At 35.0% G+C, this 26672-nt stretch overlaps 1 protein-coding gene across 1 annotated transcript in view; it reads right to left on the bottom strand.

The window, feature by feature from the left end:
• Positions 1 to 26672, bottom strand: part of Nmd3 (60S ribosomal export protein NMD3) — a 185823-nt gene that overhangs the window by 76068 nt on the left and 83083 nt on the right. The window contains exons 8-9 of the mRNA XM_090393542.1: positions 15970 to 16121; positions 1579 to 1694 (exon numbers count right to left, since the gene is read on the bottom strand). Coding sequence (XP_090249668.1) covers positions 1579 to 1694; positions 15970 to 16121 — 268 coding nt within the window. The remainder of the gene's footprint in view (positions 1 to 1578; positions 1695 to 15969; positions 16122 to 26672) is intronic.

Raw genomic sequence — 26672 nt, 5'->3', positions numbered from 1 at the left:
AATCTGTTTTGCAATTGCACTTGCATCATTGATCTTTTATATAATCAAGTTTAGCTATAATTCTTATACAAACTTCCTTGCGATAATAAGCTTTAAAACCTCGTATGATGTTTTGGTCACCTCGCTGAATTAATGATGTGGTGTTCGAAGGCAAGAAAATTACTTTGATATTCTTTAATTTAAGATCCCACTTAACTAACCAATTGTTGAAAATGTCATTAGTCATCCAAGCATTTGCACTAGAACAGTAGTCAATAGGCAAACTTTTGACACCTTTAAAATGCCGAGGATTTTTACTTTTTTCAATCACTAGGAGCTCTCGTTTCTCACTTTTCATATTAGCACAACAAAGAACGTCACTCACTCTTTTAAAAATTTAAATCCTTTAGTACAGTACTTTCATTTTTAAACAAATAAGTATGCTCAGGCATTGTACGAAAATAGAGTCCTGTTTCGTCTGCATTCTAAATATCCTTGGAAGAATATTCAGCAGAAATTGTTGGCCACTCTGTCTTAATCCACACATCTATTGATAAAAAAAATCGGCACTTTTTTCTTCACCATGAATATGCTTGTACATAATATTCTCTTGCTTTTTCCATCAGTTGCAGTGAAATTTTCTTTGCCCATTGTTTTTGCAAGTTCTGCTTTTTGACGCATCAAAGGCCCATTAATCGAAGCATTCTTTTCACGAATATTACTAAACCAAATTTTTAATGCTGATTCAACTTGAGTATCTTTACCAGATCGGGCTCTCTTCCGATCCATGTTCTTATTAGTAAGAGCTGAAGTTTCAATGTTTGATGTTTTTTAAGATCTTGCACAAGAGTAGTTGTGAAATTTTTAAATGTACAGCCACACTATGGTGACTCATTTTGGGCAACTTATCATAGCACTCAAAATTCTTTGTCTTGAAAAGATAAATCTTTATGTTTTTTACTTGCTCCTGCCATAATGCTAAGGACTGTTTTAATGAGGACTTAAAGTCAAATGTACTTACTGAAAGAGAGCATGAAAATAAACTCGAAAAATCACAATTAGACTGTATTCCATCTCCCCCCCCACGCATTTGCCTGGAAGATTTAAGATTTACGGAAGATTAAAAAAGATTAAGATTACCCACCTGCATTTACATGGAAGCTTTAAGATTAAGGAAGATTAGCAAGGAAGTCAGATTTCGACAAATGTTCTTTGTTAAATTTTTTCCTTATTAACCCTTATTTCTTATTATTCTGAGATGCAAAAGACTAAACATTCGAGGATTTTGATAACAATAACCGGAACTTTGATTATAATAGACGGATTTTTTAAATTCATTTTAAATGGTATTTTGGGACCAACTGATTTTGATAATAATAGCTGATTGATAATATTATCTGCGATCACAATAAGTGGATTCTACTGTATCTTGCAAATGTAAGATGAATAAGATGAATCCACATATATATGGATCTGAATACAGGAAAAAAAAAAAAAAAAAATTATTCAGCTGACCTTAGTCATGATAAAGTAACCTCTTCTGAATATGTGAATAAATGATAATATTTTTAATCAACAGCATATATATAATTCAATTACCCAAGCACCAAGTCTCCTGGTTTTAAAAGGTGTCCTAGGTGACTCCGACAGTGTATCTGGTCTTCAGAAATGCCTAATTCACTTGATCTAACAACCCATACATCTGACAGCACATGCTGCAATAAAAGAGAAGTTATCATTAAGATAACAAAATAATTCCAATTACTCATTTTGGAATATCTATTCATAATTAAATTGTTTTAATCCTTTTTCAGGAGTTCTGTTGAACTCCTGAAACAGAAGAGAGCTACAAAAGCAACAATTACATAACAGATAAAAACACTCTAAATTTAATCTGTTAAAACAATACTCCTATTTCTTTTTTTATTACCTCATACACAAAACCTCTAGCAGAACAGTGCAATACACAGGTAAATAGTTAAGGAGAAAGAAGGAATCTGTTAGTTTCTTGAAAAGCTGGAAAGTATATTTCTTGGGAATAGCAGAATGAGGAAAGCAGATGGAATGAAGAAAGAAAATGAGAATTTGGTTTAGTATAATTGAAGTTGAACAATGTAGAGATGTTGATCAGCAGCTGCTTGTGCTCTTACACAAGTTTCTGCTAGGTATATTTAAAAACATACAGAGCAGAAATAGAGCACCTATATGAAAGTGACTGGAGGGAGACTGAGATAGCAATTAATATGATAAGGAGAAAGAGGACACACCTATTAGGTGTGTCCTCTTTATACAATCACGAACTCTTAGAGGTTTAGGGTACACTATCTGGATAGTAGTGGTGCACCCAAAAAGGGAAAACCCACACACTCACAGATTACTTTCCATCACTTTCTCACAACTACTCAGTTTCTGCATTATGCAGAAACAGAGTACTAACGAAAAAGAACAAACGTCAGCAGTGTAGTTAAAGTGCTGGTTAAGAAAAGGTTTAGGGTGTTGAGAGAATGACTACTATCTGGCATTATGATAGGTTGGCGAATGATTTGTGTTAAATCATTAATGACAGCAAACGATTCTATTTTGATCTGTGAAATCAGAAAAGTGGAGTCAGTTGAATTATGAACATTGAAATCTCCAAAGAAGACGATCTCACTCTTTGAGAAATTAGACTATATGTGATCAATTTTCAGAGATAATCAAAAAAAAAGTCAGTATAGCCATCAGAATTAGGAGAACAGTAAAGGCAGCAAAGGAGGTGTTAGATTCGTTCACACAATTAATTACTGTGTGAACGAAGGGAATCACCCACAATGTAAGTGTGATGGAAAGGTGGAGGCAGAAACCAGAGATCTTACTCTGGAGACAACATATGGCAATAGATAGTTTGCACCTCTAACAAGTAAGGCAGTGCTGTTTCACTGAGCAATGAAGGGCATCTACACTCATAGTTATTAGCCATGTAGGCATTACTGATACGATGCTCCAACATAAAGATATGCACAAATTCACATGAAGAGAACACATAAGAAATAAGTCAAATCTTGACTATATTATATGTGACAGTGATATCTTCACACTGATTCAGGACAAGCATACATGAGGGAATTTCAAATAGGAAATAATCACTATTTCGTTTTAAGCAGCATAAAAGTGAATATCACATTTTTATAGAAAAATATATATATGAAAGTAAAATCAAAGTTGAGCAGCTATTAGAGGTGAACAACAGAATCAATTACAAATATATACACAGTCAAATACAAATATATAAATATAGATACACATACACAAAAGACTGAAAGCCAGAACTAAACTTCAGAGACTCGGTGACAAATCCAAACAAAGCATTGCCTTACTTAGTCAGAGAGATGCGATGAAATAAGGATAGAAAAAATCTAATTTCATGGTGAACTCCTTAAGTTTAAAACAGTTTGTTAAAAGAAGAAATCATATCATTAAAAGCTCCTGGCTAATAAGTCAGCAGGTGTCCTGAAAGAATACAGAAAAATATATAAGAAGCTAAGCTATGTGTAAAAGTAGCTGAACAAGAAGTCGTGAGAAGACAATACTAGAATTAGAGAGAGATGACTGGAGTAGAAGATATTGTGAAGCACATAAATGGAGATGGACAAGCCATATTAGATGGGCAGACGAAAGTGGACAAAATTAAGCACTAAGTGGATACTAAGAGAAGGAAAAGTCAAAGAACAAGATGAAGGGATGATCTACAAAGATTTGGCATGAGATGGTGGACATTGGCTAAAGTTAAGGGGGAGGTCTATATTCAGCAGTGGATGAAAAGAGGCTAAAATTTTTTTAGACTTCCCACACTCAGAAGGAATATGCCTCTCTTAGGGCTTCTAGCCTAAGATCTACTTGTGTATTTTTGTGTGTTATTATTTTTTATATTGTATCCCAGATAATGTCTACATGACAGACAAAATACTGAAACTATTAAACCTGTGTTCAATTATTCAAAGAACTGTTTTCACTCCATAAAACTTAAAGATGAGCTTAAACAGCACCTAAGCCTAATAATTGTTTGCTAAATCTACATGGAGAAAGCACAGCATGCAAAGCTAAACAATATGGTAAGTTGAAAGTACACTTATTCAGGACAATTAACTGGTTAGCCTTTCTAAAGATGTAGGAACACAAGAATTACATCTACCTGTGTAAAGTTTTACAAATCATATTTCACTCTGCTAAAGACCCTTGAACTTAGCTTTGTGTTATTTGAACTAGTTTTGTGTTACTTCAAAAACAGATTGCTGCCACTCATAGCTGCTTCTAATGCTGCCATCAGCTCTGTTCAGACAAACTCTTCTATTCTTAACAAGGAACTTTGGAGTATCTTTTTTATTTCAGATAAATCTGGCTGTAAAGAATTTTAAAATTATGCATGATAATCTTTGTAGATCTGTTTCTAAGTTGCAGAGGCAGCCTCTTGAAGTTGTCATCAACTGTTTGTCAAAAAGACTTGGCAAAATAGCCATCAGTGTCCTTAGTCTTGGACACAACTTTGCAGTAAAGCCTCATCAAGTTGAGATAATAGACCAAATATTGCATATAAAATGCATCATCTGCAACATAAAATGACACTGGCAACACTACCAGATGCCAGTGTCAGGCTCAACGTGGCTAACATATCCACTTAAATTTAAGAAATGTCTCCAACAGTCAACTCCATACTGTTTATAAATTATGCAAAAAAACAAAAACATAATTACTAGAGCCAATAAAGGCTGTCTTATGTGGTTCACTTTGTAATGGCACTTTTTCCTTCTCATTTTACAGAAAATCTACACACAATTTCTCACCCCCCCCCAACAAAATGGTACCATAACTATTATTAACAAACCAACATCTGTTCCAAACAAGACTTTCAACTATGCCTAAACAGTTGAACTCTCCTTTATTTTTATTTATCATACTTTCCTATCCAATGGTTACAATGCTAAAAACATAAAATAATTGTTCCTCCTCCCACCTCACGAACATCAACATTATATGAAATACAGGAAACCTCAAAAGTGGTCTGGCACAACATAGTACTGACACTAAACACAGTATCCAGTGGGATGAAGCTCGTCTTCTCCATAGAAGCAGGTTTAAATATGAATGCCTTTTCAAAGAAAGTTGCGAAGCCCTTTTACATTGGCCAAATCTGAATCTGAATGATTGTCTCTCTCTCCCCCCGCAAAAGTTTGGGAGATTCTTATTTTATGTAACAATCAAAAATAGTTTTGAATACTAATTTCTAGCATGCAACAACAGTTTTTAATTGGTAAACCACTGACTGCTGCATGTACTTTGCATTCCCACTTCTTTGATTTTGCTTGTTTCTACCCACTGATGATGCACTGTTATTTTCAGTACGAAATATCTGTACTTTCATTTCGTTAAAGTTAATTACTGTGGTTATCGTGTAATTTGTTGTTTTTAGATGGCATAAATGGAATTATCATTAAAAATGAAGATATTAGAAAGGAACTTGACATCCTTAGCATCCATGAATGTGTCAGCAGAGCTAATTTAAAGTGGTATAGTCACTTAAACAGAATGGGTGAAGAAAGGTTAGCAAAACAATTGTTTGATGCCAAGATGGCAGGAAAGAGACCCAGAGGTAGACCATGGTCTAGGTGGATTGATTCAGTCAGAAGGTGCCTTAGAAGCACGAAATGTCAGATGTGACAATATTGGAGTGCTAACAAGTAATAATGATTTGGAGGAAAATTGTTGATATGGAATTAAACTTAATCATGTAGTGCTGTCATAGCAACCTGAACATCCCTTGGGGTTACATATCAGGAAATTGATGATGTTGAACCTTGTTAAGAGCACTGTTATTGCTTTTGCATTTTCCCATAACACACAATATCGATATATTCACAATGAGATTTCTTAATATCTGATACACAATGAATTCATCTACCTATATGCTCATCTCAGTCCTAGTCACATTAGTCACTGCATCACTTTCAGTAGGATGATACACACTTGCAAAGTGATCACTCAGCAATTCTACTATTTCTTCTGCCACCTCATACCACAGAGATTCAATTCACTAAAATTAACTTTCTATAATCAATCTTCTTCTGCTCACTGTGTAGCAAAAGAACTCTGGGATTTCTCTTGCATGCTCACCTAATTTTCTCTGAATCTGAGTGAGAGAAATTCATATCTCTTATTTATATAGCCTTCATAAAATTCCTATTTTGCACTCCTGCTTAATGATGCATCAGCCAACATGTTGAATGTGGATTTCTGGGCATCGACTAGAACATGAATCTGCACAAAAACATTCACAACTGAGGCTCACAAAATGGGTTTTCATGGTAGGACTGCAATATGTGAGCCCCCACATTACATGAGTATATGGGATCAATTAAATCTTGCATTCAGTCTCTCCACCATGTTGCAGAGACTCAAGTCAAGATTTAATTGATTCCTGATGCTCAAGCTGGTTCTTCTCTCAGTCCAAGGAACTTAAAACATCTTTCTCCAGGTCCACATTTTGAAAGTATTGATCTTCTTACTCACCATGTCCAGCGTCCAAAGAGTCTTGAACTCTTTGGACACTAAGTTGAGTCACTGCAGATCTTCCCATTATAATCTGTCTTCTTACTTCCTCCATATGACTCCTGTTAGCCAAGAGCAACAAGTGCAGATAGATAAATTGATCAACTTTATCAATGCATTAAGCAGTCCTGTAATAATATGATTTCTATCTAAGATCATCAGGACATTCACATCCTTTTCATTTTCTGTTATTAGTTCTATATCATCAGCATATCTTAATTTACTGATTCTTGAGCCGCCTATCGATATGCCTCTATTCCCATCATCCAGAGAGATCTCGTTATGATTTTCTCACCATATAGATTAGAGAGTCCAGGAGATAGCATACAACTTTGCCTTACTCCTTTTTGTAAATGGAACCAATCTGATAACATGCTACCAACTCTTACTGCAGTTTGGTTACTGTTGTAAAGTTGACTTATTAACTGAATAAGATGTTGGGGAAAGCCAGATAGACATTATTTCTCATATTAATTTCTGATTTACGCAGCTGAGGGCTTTGATGTAGTCAATAAAGAATAAATAAACAGAGCTATTGAATTCTCTTGATTTCTCAATAAGGCATCTGAGATTGGATATGTGGTCTCTGGTATGTATACCTTACCTTTTCTCTTCACAAATCCTGCCTGTTCTATAGAGATATTAGCCTTCAAGTGATTACTAATTCATTATTTCTTTCTTTGATAATATAGAGCATGATTTTACTTGCATTTGAGATTAATGCCATTCTGCAGTTTTCACATTTCTTGGTGCTTTTATTTTATGGATTGGTATAAAGACTGTCCTCACCCAATCCAATGATCAAATGCAAGTAACTCAAATTAAATTACACAATTGCAGCATTACTTCAATCCCTGTTCTGCCTATGCTTTTTGTGATCTCAGCATAGATTCGATCACTACTTGCTGCTTTTCCAGTTTCCATATTTTTGATAGCTAGTTCCACCTCCTCTCTGAGAATGGAGAATTCATTTTCTCATGTTTATCAGGCATTCATTATTTAGTTTACCTGAATTTTTGTATAAATCCTTACAGTTATTTGAGGATTTAATATTATTCCAATTCAGTTTTGATGATTGTTTTCACTACTTCCAGAGTAGTACATTGTCATGCCATCAACAAAAGCATACATGCAAAATCTAAAATTCCTCTTTTATTCAGTTAGGATATGCCCATCTTTATCATCTATGCTGTAGTTTATTGCCTTGAAACTACGAAACATTGATTTTTGAAAAAAGAAACTGCTGCAATACTGTCCACATAGGACTCAATTTCCTGACATTTTATGAATGTATGTTTCTGTATGAAACAGGTAAGCTAAGAAACACCATCCAAGAAATGAAAGGACTTGGAATTGGGATTTTAGGAATAAGTGAAGTTAGGTGGCTGGGATCAGGCAAAACTTTGATTACATGACAATGTACCACTCTGGAAGTAGTGAAAAAATTATCATCAAAATGGAGTTGGAATAATATTAAACAAAGATGCTAATAAGTCATTGCTGACCTTCATCCCTTACTCAGATAGGATGATGTTAATCACGCTGAAAGTCAATACTAGATTTCAATCTTATACAAGTCTATGCCCCTACTGCTGACAAGAATAATACTGAGATTGAAGAATTTTATGATCAATTAAAAGAACTAATGAAAAATATAAACAAATATATAAAAAAGAAATATGATATTAACACTATCGGGGTGCTTAAGGGTCAAAGCTGTATAAATGAGAGGAGACCTCCACATAGCCTTTAAAGGAATGCGGAGAACCGACCAGGGCTTCTGACCTAATGTCTAATCCTCACCTTCTCGTGGTGCACTCTGTTGGGTATCTACCTGGATACTGAATGAACGAGGATGGGCTGGCAATTTAGGATTTAGCTGACCAAATTGTATTCTTATTGGTTAAACCAAAATAAAAAAAAAATGATGGTACAACATGACAAAATTTCATGCCGGCTGGGGCGTCGCCCGGTTAAACAAGGTCCCCGTTGTTTTCGCCAGGGAACCAGGGTGAAGAGCGAAGAGCCAGCTACTGGAACAAATCTGAAAACAAACCCCAACTCAACATCACCAAAGTTAAAGATCGGTACTATCAACGTAAGAAGCCTGAATGGCAAAGAAATGGAGCTAGCTGAGGAATTAGATAAGTACCAGATCAACATAATAGGGGTGACTGAAACAAAAAAGACCAAAACTGGTAAGATCTTTCTGAGCAATAAATACAAAATGTTATGTTCAGGCAATGATAATCAAGGAAAAGAAAGAGTAGCCATAGTATTCAACACAAAATACGAGGCTAATCTTCTTGAATGGCACTCAGTCTCAAGTAGAGTAATGTGAGCAAATATGAGCATGGGGAACTGGACAATGAGACTTATTTGTGCCAATGGTCCCACAGACGGTTCTACTAAGGTAGAAGTGGAGGAATTTTTTAAGGCTTTAGAAAAAGCAACTGACACAATGAAAAAGGAAAAGTTGGTCCTTGTTGGGGATCTAAATAGCAGAGTAGGAAATGATTGTGAGACATACAAAAATATTTTGGGAAAATTTGGAGAAAAGAACAAAGCTAATAATAATGGCAAATATCTGTTGGATTTCTGATCAGGATATGGACGGGTTATTACTAACACCATGTTCCAACATAAAATTGTGCACAAATTCACATGGAGAGAAGAGGCAATGAATAAGAAAAGTCTCATTGACTATGTTATTGTTGATAGTGATGTTTTCTCCCTGGTGCAGGACACCAGAGTGTACAGAGATTTGAAATTGGAAGTGATCGCTATTTAGTCTTGAGCAGGATAAAATTGAATTTCATATCGAAAAGAATAATATGTAAGAAAGTTTTAAAGTGAATAAAAGTTGAAGAGCTCTCAGATATGAACTGTAGACTAAAATACATAAAGATTATTGAAGAAAAAAATGAAAGAGTTTGAGAACAGGAATCAAACCTTGGAGATTCAGTGGCAAACTCTGAAGAAAACATTGATTGATTCAGCCAGAGAGGCATGTGGTGAGGTTGTCTACAAGGATAAAAAAATCAGAACTCCCTGGTAGACACAGGAGGTTAAAGAGGCAGTGAAGGAAAAGAAGAAAGCATATCAAACGTTTCTGTCAAATAAGTCAGCTTGTGCTCTTAGAGAATATAGAGACAAATGCAAGAATGGTAAACTAGCTAAACAAAAGTCATGGGAGGACTTTGGCAAGAATATAGAAAATAAATATCAAGAAGGTGGTATGATATTCTGGAGGTTGTTGAAGAAGCACAGAAATGGAGGAAAGAGTGCTGTAAAAGGAATTACAGATGATAAAGGTGACATGAAAACGGGAGAAAAAGATATCCTTGAAGTATGGAATAATTACTTTGAAAAATTGCTAGATGAAACAAGCAGTGATAGCACAGTGGTAAAAAACACTCAACAGCCATGCAGTCAGGAATACATATCCATACTTGAAGTAGAAAAAACCATCAAAGGCTTGAAATGTGGAAAGGCAGCAGGAGTAGATGATATTCGATCAGAAATGCTGAAGTATGGTGGTATAAAAGTCTTACAGTGGCTGCACTGCATAGTTCAGAAAGCCTGGACAGAGGGACGAATTCCTGATGATTGGAGTAGTGTTCTCATAGTACCCATATATAAAAAGGGAAATAAAACTGAATGCGAGAATTACAGAGGTATTTCCCTACTGAGTGTTCCTGGCAAGATCTATGCAAGTATTCTTGAGAAACGGTTGAGAAGAATTGTGGAAGAAAAGCTTGGTGAAGAACAAGCTGGATTCAGGCCAAATAGAGGATGTCAGGATCAGATCTTCACTTTACGACAAATAGTTGAAAAAGCATGTGAATATAACAAAGATCTGTATTTAAGTTTTGTCGATTTGGAAAAGGCATATGACAAGGTGCCAAGAGAGAAGTTATTCAATACGCTGCAGTTATATGGTGTCAATGGGGCATTATATCAAGCAATACTTAGTCTTTATTTGAGTTGGAAGTCAGCAGTTAGAATTGAAGTACAGGAAGATGGTTTAATGTTAAATCTGGTGTGAGACAAGGATGTACATTATCCCCTCTGTTATTCGTTATCTATATGGATCACATTATGAAGGAAAGTGGTATTAAACATAGTATCAAAATTAGAGATGTTAATGTCAGCTCTTTGCTTTATGTGGATGATGTTATACTACTAAATAAATCCGCTACAAGTCTGCAAGATTCTCTGACTAAATTGAATAACTGTTGTAATAGATATGGTATGAAGGTCAGCAATAAAAACACAAAGACAATGGAAATAGGCAGAATCATTGAAAATGTCAACTGTGTTGTGAATGGAGAACCTGTGGAACAAGTAAAACATTTCAGCTACTTAGGCACGATATTTAGTGAAGATGGTAAATTAAATATGGAAATAGACAACAGAATCAGCAAAGCTGGTATGGTAGGAAGTCAACTGAATAAATTCATATGGAATAAGAGAGAAATTAGTCAGAAAACTAAATTAGCTGTATACAAGACAGTATTCAAACCAATTTTAATTTATGGATCTGAGAGCTTGGTCAGAAGTAAAACACTTGACCAAAGACTAGAGACGGCAGATATGAGAGCCCTGAGAAAGATTAGAGGTGTGTGAACAGATGGCATCAAATGACAATATCATATTAAAAACGAGGATATTAGGAAAGAACTTGACATTGTCAGCATCCAGGAATGCATTAGCAGAGCTAATCTCAGGTGGTATGGTCATTTAAACAGAATGGGCGAGGAACGATTAGCAAAACAAGTGTTCTCTGCCAGGTTGGCAGCCAAACGACCCAGAGGAAGACCAAGATATAGGTGGATTGATACGGTACAAAGTGCCTTAGACGATAGAAATATAAGATCTGACAATGTTGGAGTCTTGACAAGTGACACTGATTTGGCGAAAAATTGTAGATGGGAAGTTAGTAATGATGTAAATTTTTCATGTAGTACTATCATATCCTATACACCTCTTGAGGGTATGTGTCAGGAATTTGATGATAATATTAACACTATCATGAGTGATTTCAATGCTAAAGTTGGGAAAGGTAGAAGTGGAGATATAGTTGGCAAACATGGACTGGGAACAAGAAATGACAGAGGAGACAGTCTTATTCAATTCTGTCAAGAAGAGGAACTAATAGTCACAAACACATGGTTTAAGCTACCGTACCAAAGCCTATATACATGGCAATCACCATAGTATAATAATTGAAATATAGTCAGAAACTAAATTAATTACTTGCTAATTAATCAATGATTTCGAAGTTCCATAAAAAGCACAAAAAACTATCCTAGTGCAGATATTGCTTCTGATCATAATCTACTGGTGACAGAATTAAAACTTACGACTGAAAGCTATACTTAAGAAACCTCAACAAAAAAGGTTTGATCTAGGAAAGATAAAAAATCCACAGATAAGAGAAAAATGAGTCATGATCTGAATCAAGAGATAGCACTTACAAAGAATGATGTCATGAAGGTTGATGAATCACTGGACAAATTAAAATATGTCTTCATAGAGAAATTGCCTATACTTTGTATCCTGATAGAACAATAAAAAAGAAAGATTGGATAACTGATGAAATTCTTTCTCTCATAGATCAACACAGATCATATAAAAATCACAGTCCAAAATATAAAGGGATTCAGAAAATTATTAAAGACAAGATAAAAGAAGTAAAAGAAATCTGGATCAAAAATCAAAAGAAATAGAATTTCTACAGGAAAAGCATGACAGTTTTAATCTACACAAAAGACTGAAAGAGAGCTCAGGTATATTTAAGAAAAAACAACTATGTATCCTTCGAAACAAAAAGGAACAAATAATATCTGAAAAGGACGATAAAATAAAAGAATTAATGAAATATGTAAAAGAACTCTTTAGTGATAAGACAACCCAGAAAAAACTTATGAACAGATGTAAGGTTCATACATTTTAAGATCAGAGGTAGAATATGTGCTGAACTCAACTAAAAATGGTAAAGCCTTTGGCCCTGATAGAATACCAGCAGACAATAGTAAAGTTATTAGAAGGCAACAGCATTACTATATTGACAGTAAAGCCATTTAATAAGATCTACGATACAGGCATAATCCTTCAAGACTGGTTATAGTCTATCTTCATGATACTACCTAAAAAAGCAAATGCTAAAACTTGTAATGAATACAGAATGATCAGTCTAATGAGTCTTGTTCTCAAAATGTTTCTGAAAATAATTCAAAAAAGAATATACAGAAAATGTATATTTTTTTTTGATGTATATTATACACTGAAGATACCATCAGTGATACCCAATTCAGCTTTAGAAGTGGGTTGGGAACGAGTCTTTCCTGTTCTTAAATCTTATTCCGAAAAAGGTGTGACCAAACTGAGGAAGTATTCATTGACTTCGAGAAAGCATTTGGCAAAGTCAAACAAACTTAAATTATTGCATTATTAAATAGAAATGGATTAGATGGTAAAGACATTAGGATCATTGAAAATTTATAGTGCAACCAAAGCATCTGTTCAAGTTGATGACATTATTACAGACTCCATTAACATCAAAAGAGGAGTAAGCCAAGGATGTATGCTGTTGCCTCTCCTTTTTAACACACACACACACACACACACACACACACACACACACACACACACACACACACACACACACACACACACAACACACAGAAGCCATATTCAAAATCTTAAAAGGAAGAGAGAAAGTGATTAATGTAAATAGTGAAATCATCAATAACATCCGATATGCTGATGATAACTCTCCTGGCTGACAATATTCAGGATCTTCAAAATCTTCTCAAACTAGTGAATGAAGAATGAAAAAATGGGATTAAAAATAAATATCAAAACTAAATTCATGGTCAAAAGCAAGAAACCAATTCTTAATTCAGCACTTAAATATCTCAGATGCTGGTTAAATGAAGAACGCAACCCAGAAATGGAAATAAGTTGGAATTGAAATGGCAAGAAAAAATTTCCTCCTGATGAAATCAATACCATGTACCCTCAAATTAAATTTAGAGCTTAGAGTATGCATGGTTAAAAGCTATGTATGGTCCGTACTGCTGTACAGTACAGAAACATTGACCTTGAAGACATCATCGATAAAAAAACTTGAAGCCTTTGAGATGTACTTATACAGACAAAAGTTAACGATCCTGCGAACAGCAAAAACGTCCAATCAATAAGTATAGGACTAAATGGGGAAATCACATGAACTTTTAGATACCATAAAAAGAAGAAAAACTGCATATCTTGGTCACCTACTTCGTAATGAAAAATATAAGATACTTCATCTGATTACAAAAGGGAAGATAAATGGAAGAAGAGGATAAGGAAGATGAAGATCTTGGCTTGGAGACATCAGATAATGGCCTACCATGAGCTTTGAGGGACTGTTCAGAGTGACCGAGAATCGCTCAAAATTTGCCAAGGTGATCGCCGACCTTCGATAGGAGATGGCACTTTGTAATAATTTCTATCGGATTCATTGTCACCCCCCCCCCCTGGATTTAACTTCTTTCCTGTGGTTAATCAGATTAAGTAACTCTTGAAAAAGTTATTTTCTTTCCACTTGCTTTTGGAATACAATTTGCTGTTTCAGTCAAGATCATTTTGGCTTGTTCCATAATTCATCTGATGTGTATTTTATGAATGATGCAAGACCTTATGAATCTTTGTTTGCTTCCATTCTTATAAGCTTCAGATTCTATTGAAATCATATCTGTTTACAGGTCTGTTCTTCATGGTTTTTAAATGGATCTTCAACATCAGCAATTAACAGTTGATCTGATTCACAATCTGTTCCAGGATAAGTCTGAACTTTGTATCATATTAATCCTTTGTCCAATATTTTTAATGCTTTTAAATTCCATTATAAATATAATACATTGTATAAAAGAAAATGTTTTAAATGAGGTATCACACTAAGTGGATCATGTAACAAGCGGAAAATCTAAATGTGGCTCATTAATCCAAAAAAGTACATTATTAAATTCAACTTCACTTGAAAGGCTCTTATAAATGAATCCTATTTAGGATTCATTCCACATAATGGACAAATCCAGATCTTTTCAACAAAAGGATATGGAGTCACACACGCAAACTGAAATAAGTATATACAGTAGAACTTTGTTGTAACGAGCACGGAAATAACAAGATCACAGTGTAATGAGCAAAAAGCCATAATGATTTTAATTTATGCATGTTTCCCATACAAATTTTGGTAACTATGCAAACATTATTAATTGCCTGGGTAGTTCTTGAAATGAAAATTTCAAGATAAAAATTAAATGAGTGACTTAGCTTTCATGACCACCTGTATCGGATTATGGGCTGATTTATATATATATTCCTAATCTTGCTCTTGGGACCTATCCCCACCCACTCTACCTACCTACCACTCCTGTATCTAGCCTCCTGCCCTCCTTATCCCAAACACTGCCACAGTTAAAAATAAACCCCTTGTCTGAAACATGTCTACTAAAAGAAAGTGTCTCTTGGTTCATGAAAAAATCAAAATTATTCATGAATTAGAATGTGGTGTGAAGTTCTCTTTAACAGTATTAACATTATGAAAGAATAAAGATGTTTACATATCAGCAATGGAAACAACATAATCAAAACATTTAGAAAGTGCACACTTACAAAATGTCTATGAAGCATTACTTCAATGAACTACAAAAAGAAGTGCAAGATTCTCAACAGATCGTCCGATCGTGAAGGCTCAAGTGGAAAAATTTGATAAATAATTTGGACATAACAATTTTGTATGTAACAATGGTTGACTGGATAAGTGAAATCGTGTTTATTATTAATTAGTATTGTTTTTAATTATGGAGAAAAACGAAGTTTAGTATTGTGTATGATTTTAAAATTATAGACAAATAAATTGTATTTAATATTAATTATATTGTAGTTTATACAACCATATTCATAAAAATAATATCTATGTATGTAGTAATATTTTTTATTTTTTAATCTATTTTTTCATGAAGCTATTGAGAATTAAAATAAACAAACAAACAGGAGGTAGATGTAATCACTGATATAGTGAGTAATGGTTATAATGAGGAACTTTTCTTGGTCTCCTAGTGCTCATTACAACCAATTTCTACCATTTCATTTAGATGTGAATATCTTCATGTTAAGCCATTAACAACATATTGATACAATAGCATCAATTATGATAACTTTCACATCGTGTAACATTATGATTTTTATTTATATACTTGTTGAAAATATTCATTCTTACTAAGTTATGCTGAATTTTATGGTCTTATTTATGCTAAAAAAAATTACCATACCTTATTTATGCTAAAAAAAACTTTAAAAAAAGCAAAACATCAAAAACTGATACTTTGGATTAAATTCTGATACATGGCTGACCTTCATTGAAATATGTCCCTGTCCAGCATACCATCGTCGTTCGGAATCCTTTACAAGTTCAACATCCATGACAGTATATTCAGTTAACTGTTTGGGAGATCCAAGGCTGTAAAAAGGTGTTCTCCAATACTGCTGGCTATTTAATTCTGCAACTATAACATAAGAAAAGTTCACTACCCAAGTCAGTATAATACATAATCTTCCATTAAAAAGACCAAAGGCTTTTGCAAGTCACAAATGCTTGCCCAATAAACTTGTAAAATAAAAATCAGAAGAAAAAAAAAATCTCAATAAAAAAAATTACTCTCATTCCATTAGTCGCTGGTAAAAATAAATAATTTCATTAACGCATTTTCACTCCATTTTTTATGGATGATTTACGAAGAAACGGTGGCCAGGGCTTTCTTGTTCACTGAGTTTAACATGAGGGTGTTAGATCCTGAATGGAGGATTTTCTAAGAAGTTGTTCATTCAGAATCTAACATGAAAATTCTAACTAATTTAAGATAATACCTGCACACCAGCAGAAAGTAATAAGACCTTGTTTGTTGTATAAGAGAATGCGTATTAATATGTGAATTGTATTAGAAATATTTGTAGTCAAAAATGGAAGACTAAACTAGAGAATTATGTCAGATTAATGATTCTATGTAAAAGAAATATTAGGTTAAATTTGTGTCCTATTAAGGTATCTCAAATAACGTAAGTCGCAGACAGGTAATGAGTAACAGTGCAAAGGTCGCGTCTGAAACGCATGTATCAGTCATAATGCCGGAGGCTACAGCGTACGCAGAAAATAATGTAAGCGTGCTTTCCTCGAAGACAGCACCTAACAGCAATAGGGAGAGTAAGGATCATCTTAAGGGCATTAAAACTAAGGGTTGTGCGGAAAAAAAAGGATACAGCAAAAAGAGGGCACTAGAACATAGAATATAAGGCAATGCGTGCCATATTGCAAGGCCTTTTATTCCGGATTTCATCTCGAGGATTCTTGACTGGTGGTTGGAGAAAGGACAAGCCAGGGTTCTATGATGTCGGACAGCAGGCCATTTTCCTGATTATGCTGAACAACATTCCACGCGGGGTCGTATACAAATCATCAGCCTATGCAGAAATCGTGCCAGTCGCTGGATGTCCCATCGGAAAGGAGCAGAGATAGCCCTCAGTCGCAGAAGAAAATAGTTCAAGTCCGGCAGCAGTAGAAAGGATGACGTAGCCAAAAGCCAGGCGCTGAGATTGCCAATGATTGAAGGATGACCAGAACAACACATGGTAGTTAATAGACCTTCGGAAAGAACTGGGTAACATAGAGATCTTTGTTATATGTTACGGAAGAAGTGATAGAAGATTGAAATTTATGTTAGATTAAGTAACGTGGACAATCCTTTAGAGAACTTGGATAAGATTTCGTATTTGAGACATCAAATTCTGTTGGACAAGGAATTGTCAGGAATGAATTTAATTGTATGCGACTAAAGTAATAAGTGCATTTTGTTAAGTAGATAACCTTAACTGAGAAAGCAACAAGTTGTATAGTATGTACTCTACGAATAGCATACATGAGAGAATCTTAATTTAGTGTAATATTGTCATTGCTTTCTATTGTTCTGTGTGATTAACAATTTGATCTGTCTAGGTGAACTTGATTAATTTAGAATTGTTTAATTATCTTAGCATGAGATTTAGAAGGTTTAGTAATTTGATTCAATTTAGTTGTAATTGTCATTTAGTTCCAATAAACATGTTTTGTTGCATGTGCCTGAGTCATGCCTGAATTCGAGATATCAAATTACCACTTATAAAATTAGAACCATAGCGGGAGAAATTTTAGATATATATGTTTAAGTAATAGATTATTGGTCACGACTGCAAAGTACCAATATCTATTTAAATGTGTGTTATAATGTATGCCAATGAATCTAGGAATATTTCCCTGAACTTGAATAAATTCCTGTTATAGGATACTGGCTGGCGCAGTATAAATACAAATTTGCCAGTATCTGAAAAGGAAATATCCCTAGATGGAATCTAGTTAGGCTACACACAAGAAAAGATAATAGAAGTTAATGATATAAAATAAGAAATTAGAGAGAAACAATGACATAACAATAGAACAGGTGGTAGGATTTTAAATGAGTAAGGTTTTAAATGAGAAAGGATTGAACAAGAAAGAAGATAATCAAGTAACAACTAATTAAGTATAAAAACATAAAATAAATATATAACAAGGGATTTTGGATGATGTGTGTTTTATGTACTCATTGCCAAGAGTGAATGGCTTACGGTACAAAAGTAAGAAACGAAAGTCATGTAGAAAGTAGAAAATGAGTAAATTAATATTAATGAGGTAAGGCAAGTAAGTGAAAGTGTTGTAGAGAATGTGGAAGGAGTGAATGATAGTGCGCAAAAGATGAATGAGAGCATGAAAGAACGGACTGAAGATCATGTGGATGACGTTACAATAAGGAGTGAAATAATATGCTTACACAGCATTCTTCACAGGACAAAACGTAAACTAGAGAGACTGGAGATATGATTGTCGTGTGGTATATCAGGAGGGAGAATGAAAGAAAAAGTGAATGAGAAAAGTATAAGAATGCAAGAAAGTGGGAATAAGGAGAAGGTATTGTATGGAGATTTGATGGTAAGAGGTATACTGAATGAGCAAGTGAGGAAATTGTTTCCCAAGTGTAAACATCAAGGATGTTGGTGAAGCTATTAGTTTGTAGAAGGGAGAAGTGAAAGAATTGATTGCTTTGGCTAGCAATCAATTCTTTGATTATTTGAAAGGTGAGAAATATGCAATGAGAGAAGATATGAAAGAGCTACTAAAAGAAGCAAAAAAAGAAGAGTCAGAAGGCAAAGACTGCGAGTCTGTTGCAACACTATGACAGGAATGAACTGAGAAGAAGGGACATTATGATCAAGACAATGAGAAGATTGTCTTACAGGAGGAACAGTATGCAGTTTATAGATATATGGAGTGAATTTGATGGATGAAAGCACTTTTATATGCTTGATGGACTTGAATTGAATGGTTTTGGCATTAGATGTTTGGAGTTCATTGTGAGAATCTAGAAGTGAAATCAGAGAAACAAAAATTACTAGTGGGGGGGGGGAAAGGGGAAGGAATTCAGTCAAGTGTGGGTTCAGCCACCCATGAGATAAATTAACGTGTACAAAAATGAGTGTGCAATGCTGAATGCAGTTTAACAGTTTTCAAATTCAAATCAGTTGGCAATAACAATGCAAATGGGAAATTGTGAACCAAAGGGATGTTTGAAATGCATGTTAACTAAACACAGTTTAATCCTTCTGTTTAAAGATCTATTCTAGAAGCAGACTCCTTCCCTCCATCTTCTTTTGATGAAATAAAATCTTCACTTTCAGCAGTTCCTCTGCGTATCTTGCAAGATGTAATTAATCTACTTGTTTATCAAATGTCTACCATCATATCTTTTCCAATTAAGAATGGTGTTCATTCCAAGGAGGAGTGAGACAAGGATGTGTGGCTCTCAACCACTCTTGTTCAACATATACTCAGAGGTAATCTTCGCAAAGGCATTAGAAGAATGTCCAGTGGGAATCACAATAAATGGAAAGATTGTTAACAACCTATGATATGCAGATAACACTGTGCTAATTACAGATAACATCACGGATCTCCAAAAACTCGACAGAGTACACATAGAAAGCCAAAGAATGGGAATAAATATACACATCAACGAGACAAAATACATGGTCATCAGCAAACATGCAACCTCATCGATGAAACTGATACTCAATGGGAAAAATATCGATCAAGTGTCAAGGTATAAACATCTTGGTTGCTGGCTTAATGAAAGGTGGGGTCCTTAAAATAGATAAGACAAGGACTGAAGTTGCATGGCAGTCCTTCATGAAAATGAGAACATTATTCTGCAATAAAAACCTAAACATAGAAGTCAGATGCCACATGCTGAAATGTTATGTCTGGTCCATTCTACTCTATGGAGTTGAAACATGGACACTGAAGGCAACAACCATCAAGAAAATTGAAGTCTTTGAGATGTGGCAGAAAAAATTACCAATGAAGATGTCTTAAAATCCATTGGCAAACCCAAAGATCTCATACTAACAATCAAGAAACAAAAAATATATTATTTTGGCCATATCATGAGAAACAGCAAATACCAACTTCTGCAAACTATTTTGGTAGGAAGAATTGATGGCAAAGGAGCTAGAGAAAGAAAGAGAATATCTTGGTTTGACAACATCAAGATGGACAGGAAAGAGCAGCATACAACTGCTCAGATTAACGCAAGAACGCAGTTTGTTTGCCAAGATGGTTGCTGACCTTCGATAGAAGATAGCACCATAAGAAGAAGTTCATTCTAAAAAGAGAAAATGCATCTGTACTCTGAGTACTATCCAATTACAGTTGCTGTTCTCTTCCATCTCTTTCATAAAGTGTTAGTTAAACATCTGCACTCATACATCCAGCATGATTTTAGGCAGAGAGCCTTCATCCCTGCACATGACTGTGCTGAGAATATCTTCATTCTTTCCTCTCTTCTCTCTGAATCTTGATGACAACTTAGACCTCTCTTTATGGCATCCCTGGACCTCCAAAAGGCCTTTGACAGTGCCTCCCTTCAGCTATAATTTCAGTTCTGTCTATTGCAGGTGTACAGAAGCTTTCCTCACCTATATATAAGATTTACTTAGCAAATTCCCTTACTACAACACTGGCCTCCAAATCGACATCCATCCCAGCACTTAGGGGTGTACACCAAAGAAGCTCTTTCCTATTTTCTTCAATCGTGTCAAGGATGACTTTTTTGCTCTCTTCCAAGCCATATTGGCTACTCTTTTGATAGCACCATTGTTTATGCTATGCTCTCACTCATAAACTTATACTCATAGCCTTTACTAGAGAAGGCTTGCAGGAACTCCTCAACCAAGCAGTTGACTTCTTTCAATTTTCATGCCTAAACATCAATGTGACAAAGTTGAATATGCTTTCTCTTCTCTCCTGAGGAAGAGAAAAAAAATTAAAGGTTGAAAACGGAGTTTTCCCTGCATTCAATCTCGGTTTTGGAGGAGTGGAGATACCTTGGTGTTCTCTTCTCTCTGATTGGCCATTCCACTTTCCCATTCACTCTAGGATCTTTTCTCTTCATGATGCTCTGCTTAAACTAACAGAAGATCTTCATTTTGAATTATTTCCATTTTGAATTATTTCCTTCTTCCTAGATTTCGCTCTAGGTTAGTCCTAGGTAAGTCTCTCTCTTTCTCGGTACTGCCCCAGATGGATGTAGCAATTTGCTCAGCAGTCCATTTGTGGTTACATCTTCCTCATGACATGTCATTAATATTTTTCCATGCCACTGTGAACCATTGAAGTCTTTGGGATTCCCTCATTGTGATGTAGTTAGTGCCTAGATTATGTCTACCCAGATTACAGAAATTTTCTATTTCCACTTCAGAAGTGTTGTCTAGCTGCCTCTAGGACTTAATGTATTAAGGATGATTATCAATGTACCTCTTGATGATGGGTGCTTGATGGTATGACATAGAGAACAACTGCCTTGGCTGAACAAATGAGATGGGCTTTAATGTTGTGCCATTCAGTTGATGAAGCTGCATTACAAGAATTTAAGCATGCTCCCTCTTGGCAGCAATGGATCAAAGATGGAACTCTCTTCCTGTCTGGTTTTGAATATATAGATTTAATTAGGACAAGAATTAATGCTCTGCCAACTTGAGCTATTACAACTCGGCAAAGAAGTGATGACAAGAACTGCAGAGTAGGCTGTCAAGAGTATAGAAACTTAGGCTCATGTTGCGCAATTTTATTGCACATATGGAGTACATATCACAAAACACTGTGCAATAGTCAGGGTTATAGAGAACAGGTTGAAGAACAGAAGTTGGATAACAGCAGTAGAACCCCCTCTATAGGACTAACATTGGATTAAGGAAGCCTGAGTAAAGAGAAGAGATGAGTTAGTTGTTATCGACATAAGTTGTGGGTGCTCATTACTTTTCATCACGAGAAAGCTGCCTACTATGCTGAAACCATAGAATTGGTACAGCTACTTCATGAAGAACACTACATCGTACCAAAATTTAGTTCTGCAATTGCATCTTTTAAAGGTGTATGGCATTAGTAGTTACATGGACTTACTAAGTTTTGGACTCACTCTCTCTCTCTCTCTTGGGCTGATTTCAAGATATCTTCTTTGCATGCCTTGCAGGACACGCTGGCAGCATGGAAGACTTACCAGGGAATGACTTCTAGAATCTCCAGATCTGGAGTTTGAATAGTATAGGATATTGTTGGGTGCATAAGCCTCTTCTGTTCCAAAATGTTGGACCATAGTAAGATACGTAAATCTAATTTTGTAAGAAATTCCCAAGATACACAATATTTATGGACAGTGCTTACACGCAAATGGTATATGAGACACTCGACCCCACATGCATCGCCCCAGTTCCTGCATGTCTCTTGCTGTGAACACATCTATATAGTGTTGTGCTTGATTTCATGTTTTTTGGTGTTTTTTCTAGATATTATTCGCAATTGCTGTTTTTTTTTTTTTTTTTTTTAATGTTGGGCCAATATATGAGAAGTTGGGTGATCAACCTACAGTACTTTAGCACCATATATGGTGATAAACTTGCCATTGTGAATCAAAACTTAATCCATCTGACAAATGTACTGCAATTGATCTAGAGATGAAATTACAGATAAAGAAATATGAAGGTGGACAAAGCTTATCAGGTCTAATTAAGGAAGGAAGTGGGAAATCCAATTTACGTAAAGTTAGACTTGTGTAAGAAGTTGCAGAATGGTCTTATAGGTGTCAAGGAATGTGCGTATTTGGCACTGTTTTCAGTGAGAAGTTGGGAAAAAAAAATTAAAATAATAAATAATAAAATCACCAATGCGCAGGGCAGTGGTCTCACACTGGGTGATGAAATTCATCTCCTACCTAAAGACAATTGCAAACATCAATGTTTGTGACAGGATTCAAACCTGCAGCCTGTTTGTTGGAGAGTGGGGATGCTAACAGATGTAAACTGAGTGGTTTTATTGTAAGAGGGTTAGAAAGAGACTGCCTGGATAAGTCTAAAAACAAGTTGAAAAGATCAGTGTCTAAGATAATATATATTCAATCTTTTGAAGAATTTTTTTAAAAAAAAAGTTTTAAAGCGAATAAAAGTTGAGCAGCTCTCAGATGTGAACTGTAGACTAAAATACAAAAATATTATTGAAAAAAAAATGAAAGAGTTTGTGAACAGGAATCAAACCTTGGAGATTCAGTGGGAAACTGAAAAAAATATTCATTGATTCTGCCAGAGAGGCATGTGGGGAGGTTGTCTGCAAGGATAAAAAATTCAGAACTCCCTGGTGGACACAGGAAGTTAAAGAGGCAGTGAAGGAAAAGAAGAAAGCATATCAAAAGTTCCTGGCAAATAAATCAGCTTTTGCTCTTAGAGAATATAGAGACAAATGCAAGAATGCTAAACACTGTGTAAAACTAGCTAAATAAAAGTCATGGCAGGACTTTGGCAAGAATATAGAAAATAAATATCAAGAAGGTGGCAAAATATTCTGGAGGTTGTTGAAGAAGCTTAGGAATGGAGGAAAGAATGCTGTAAAAGGAGTTAGAGATGATAAAGGTGACATGAAACCAGGAGAAAAAGATATCCTTGAAGTATGGAGTAATTACTTTGAAAAACTGCTAAATGAAACAAGCAGTGATGACAGAACAGTGGTAAAAAACATTGACCAGGCAAGCAGCCAGAAATACATATCCATACTTGAAGTAGAAAAAGCCATCAAAGGCTTGAAATGTGGAAAGGCAGCAGGAGTAGATGATATTTGACCAGAAATGCTGTAGTATGGTGTATAAAAGTGTTACAGTGACTGCACTGCATTGTTCAGAAAGCCTGGACAGAGGGACGAATTCCCGATGATTGGAGTAGAGCTCTCATAGTATCCATATATAAAAGGGAAATATAACTGAATGTGAGAATTACAGAGGTATTTTCCTACTGAGTGTTCATGGCAAGATCTATGCAAGTATACTTGAGAAACGGTTGAAAAAAATTGTGGAAGAATAGCTGGGTGAAGAACAAGCTGGATTCAGGCCAAATAGAGGCTGTCAGGATCAGATCTTCACTTTATGACAAATAGTCGAGAAAGCATGGGAATATAACAAAGATCTGTATTTAAGTTTTGTCGATTTGGAACAGGCATATGACAAGGAGCCAGGAGAGAAGCTATTCAATACGCTGCAGTTATATGGTGTCAATGGGGCATTATATCAAGCAATACTTAGTCTTTATTTGAGTTGTAAGTCAGCAGTTAGAATTGAAGTACAAGAAGATGGTTTAATGTTAAATCTGGTGTGAGACACGGATGTACATTATCCCCTCTGTTATTCATTATCTATATGGATCACATTATGAAGTAAAGTGGTATTAAACATGATATCAAAATTGGAGATGTTAATGTCAGCTCTTTGCTTTATGCAGACGATGTTATACTTCTAAATAAATCTGCTACAAGTCTGCAAAATTCTCTGACTAAATTGAATAACTGTTGTAATAGATATGGTATGAAGGTCAGCATTAAAAAGACAAAGATAATGAAAATAGGTAGAATTGTTGAAAATGTCAACTGTGTTGTGAATGGAGAACCTGTGGAACAAGTAAAACATTTCAGCTACTTAGGCACGATTTTTACTGAAGATGGTAAATTAAATATAGAAATAGACAACAGAATCAGCAAAGCTGGTATGGTGGGAAGTCAATTGAATAAGAGAGAAATTAGTCGGAACACTAAATTAGTTGTATACAAGATAGTGTTCAAACCAGTTTTAAATTATGGATCTGAGAGCTGGGTCAGAAGTAAAACACTTGACCAAAGACTATAGACTGCAGATATGAGAGTCCTGAGAAAGATTATAGGCATGAACAGATGGCATCAATGGCAATATCATATTAAAAACGAGGATATTAGGAAAGAACTTGACATTGTCAGCATCCAGGAATGTGTTAGCAGAGCTAATCTCAGGTGGTATGGTCACTTAAACAGAATGGGCAAGGAAAGATTAGCAAAACAAGTGTTCCCTGCCAGGTTGGCAGCCAAACGACCCAGAGGAAGACCAAGATATAGGTGGATTGATACGGTACAAAGTGCCTTAGACGATAGAAATATAAGATCTGATAATGTTGGAGTCTTGACAAGTAACAGACTGATTTGGAGGAAAATTGTAGATAGGAAGTTAATAATGATGTAATTTTTTCATGTAGTACTATCATATTCTGTACACCCCTTGAGGGTACATGGCAGGAATTTGATGATGATGATGATCTTTTGAAGAATTATTTACTTATTTCTTGAAGAAAGGAGATGTGCGAATATGAAATACTTGTAGTTCACCACATACAAGCATATGGCTACGGCTACTGCTGATGTAAATCAATGAGCACCCAATGATTTGATGATTTCTTTAAATTTAACGAATTTAAATTTAATCTTCAGAGTCGGGGCATTGTTTTAAAAAAGCAAATCCTAACTCATAGCTTACCTTTGCTGAACAGAAAGTTCGCCAAGTATACCGGTCTTTTGGGTCATTTCTTCCCAGTAAAGATAATTAGGATCAAAAAAAAAAAAAAAAAAAAAAAAAAAAATCAGCTAACGCCTATGTTGTTCCCGTATAGGGAGTAGGCGGGGGCCGTTTACCCTATCTAACTTTTGGAGACTGAGTGGGCAGTTCAATCTCCACTGGTAGCCAATCAGAGAGATAGATGGCCCAAGGCTATCACTGATTCATCGGTACGCAGCGAAGAAGGCGGCAAGCTAGTGCCGCCATCTCGTGGTCTCTAACCCTAACACAATATTTTTAATGTCCGAAAATAGTGTGGGTTTAGACAAATTTTTAATGGCACTTGTAGCAAAATAACGTTTATTAGGCATACTAACAAAAATATAACATTATTACTGCAAATATTTTTTTAATTTCTTAGAAATTTAATATAATGCTGCATCATTTATTTCATTATCTAATTAAATTAAATTTTATTTTAAATAACTTAATTTTAAACCTGGGCCTTAATTGTAATCTTATTTTATGGTAACCACCTGGCAATACAGCATGTGGCTCAGACCTGTAAATAGGATTATTCCTTGTTCTAGCTTCGCCTTGTGATTATGCTGATGATGACCAGTTAGTTTCTGGTCAAAATATTGCAGTAATAAAAGTATATTCTTGTGAATATGTGTGTCTAATAAACATTAGACACACATACCTTACTTCATAATACTTTATTTCATAAAGGCCAGAAGAATAAATTTTACACTGAGGTTCATACATGACACCAGAATAGCAAACAACTGTTGAGCAATTAAGGAATAAATTAGTAGATATCTAAATTTTTTAATTTATTCAACATGCATATATACTGCCTCAAACACTATAAACTGAAACTCAATATACAATGTACACAACTGCACAGCAAGAATTTTTCTGTGAGTGTGAAGGCAAAATTATAGATCTGAAGAAAAAAATTAAGTTGATTATGCAGGAAAATCTTATCAATTTGAGATCTAAATTTATAAATTGGTATAGCAGACTGATATGGTAAAAAATTAATTCCTTTAGAATAGCATTAATGTTATGTGATTTTGGGTGAGACATTCTAGCTTG

This window comes from Typopeltis vanoorti, chromosome 5 (genome assembly GCF_054136105.1).
Source record: "Typopeltis vanoorti isolate ZY-2024b chromosome 5, IOZ_Tvanoo_1.0, whole genome shotgun sequence".
Classification (NCBI taxonomy): Eukaryota; Metazoa; Arthropoda; class Arachnida; order Uropygi; family Thelyphonidae; genus Typopeltis; species Typopeltis vanoorti.
Note: the sequence above shows the minus strand (reverse complement) of the source record. Positions and strands in the feature narration are given on the sequence as shown.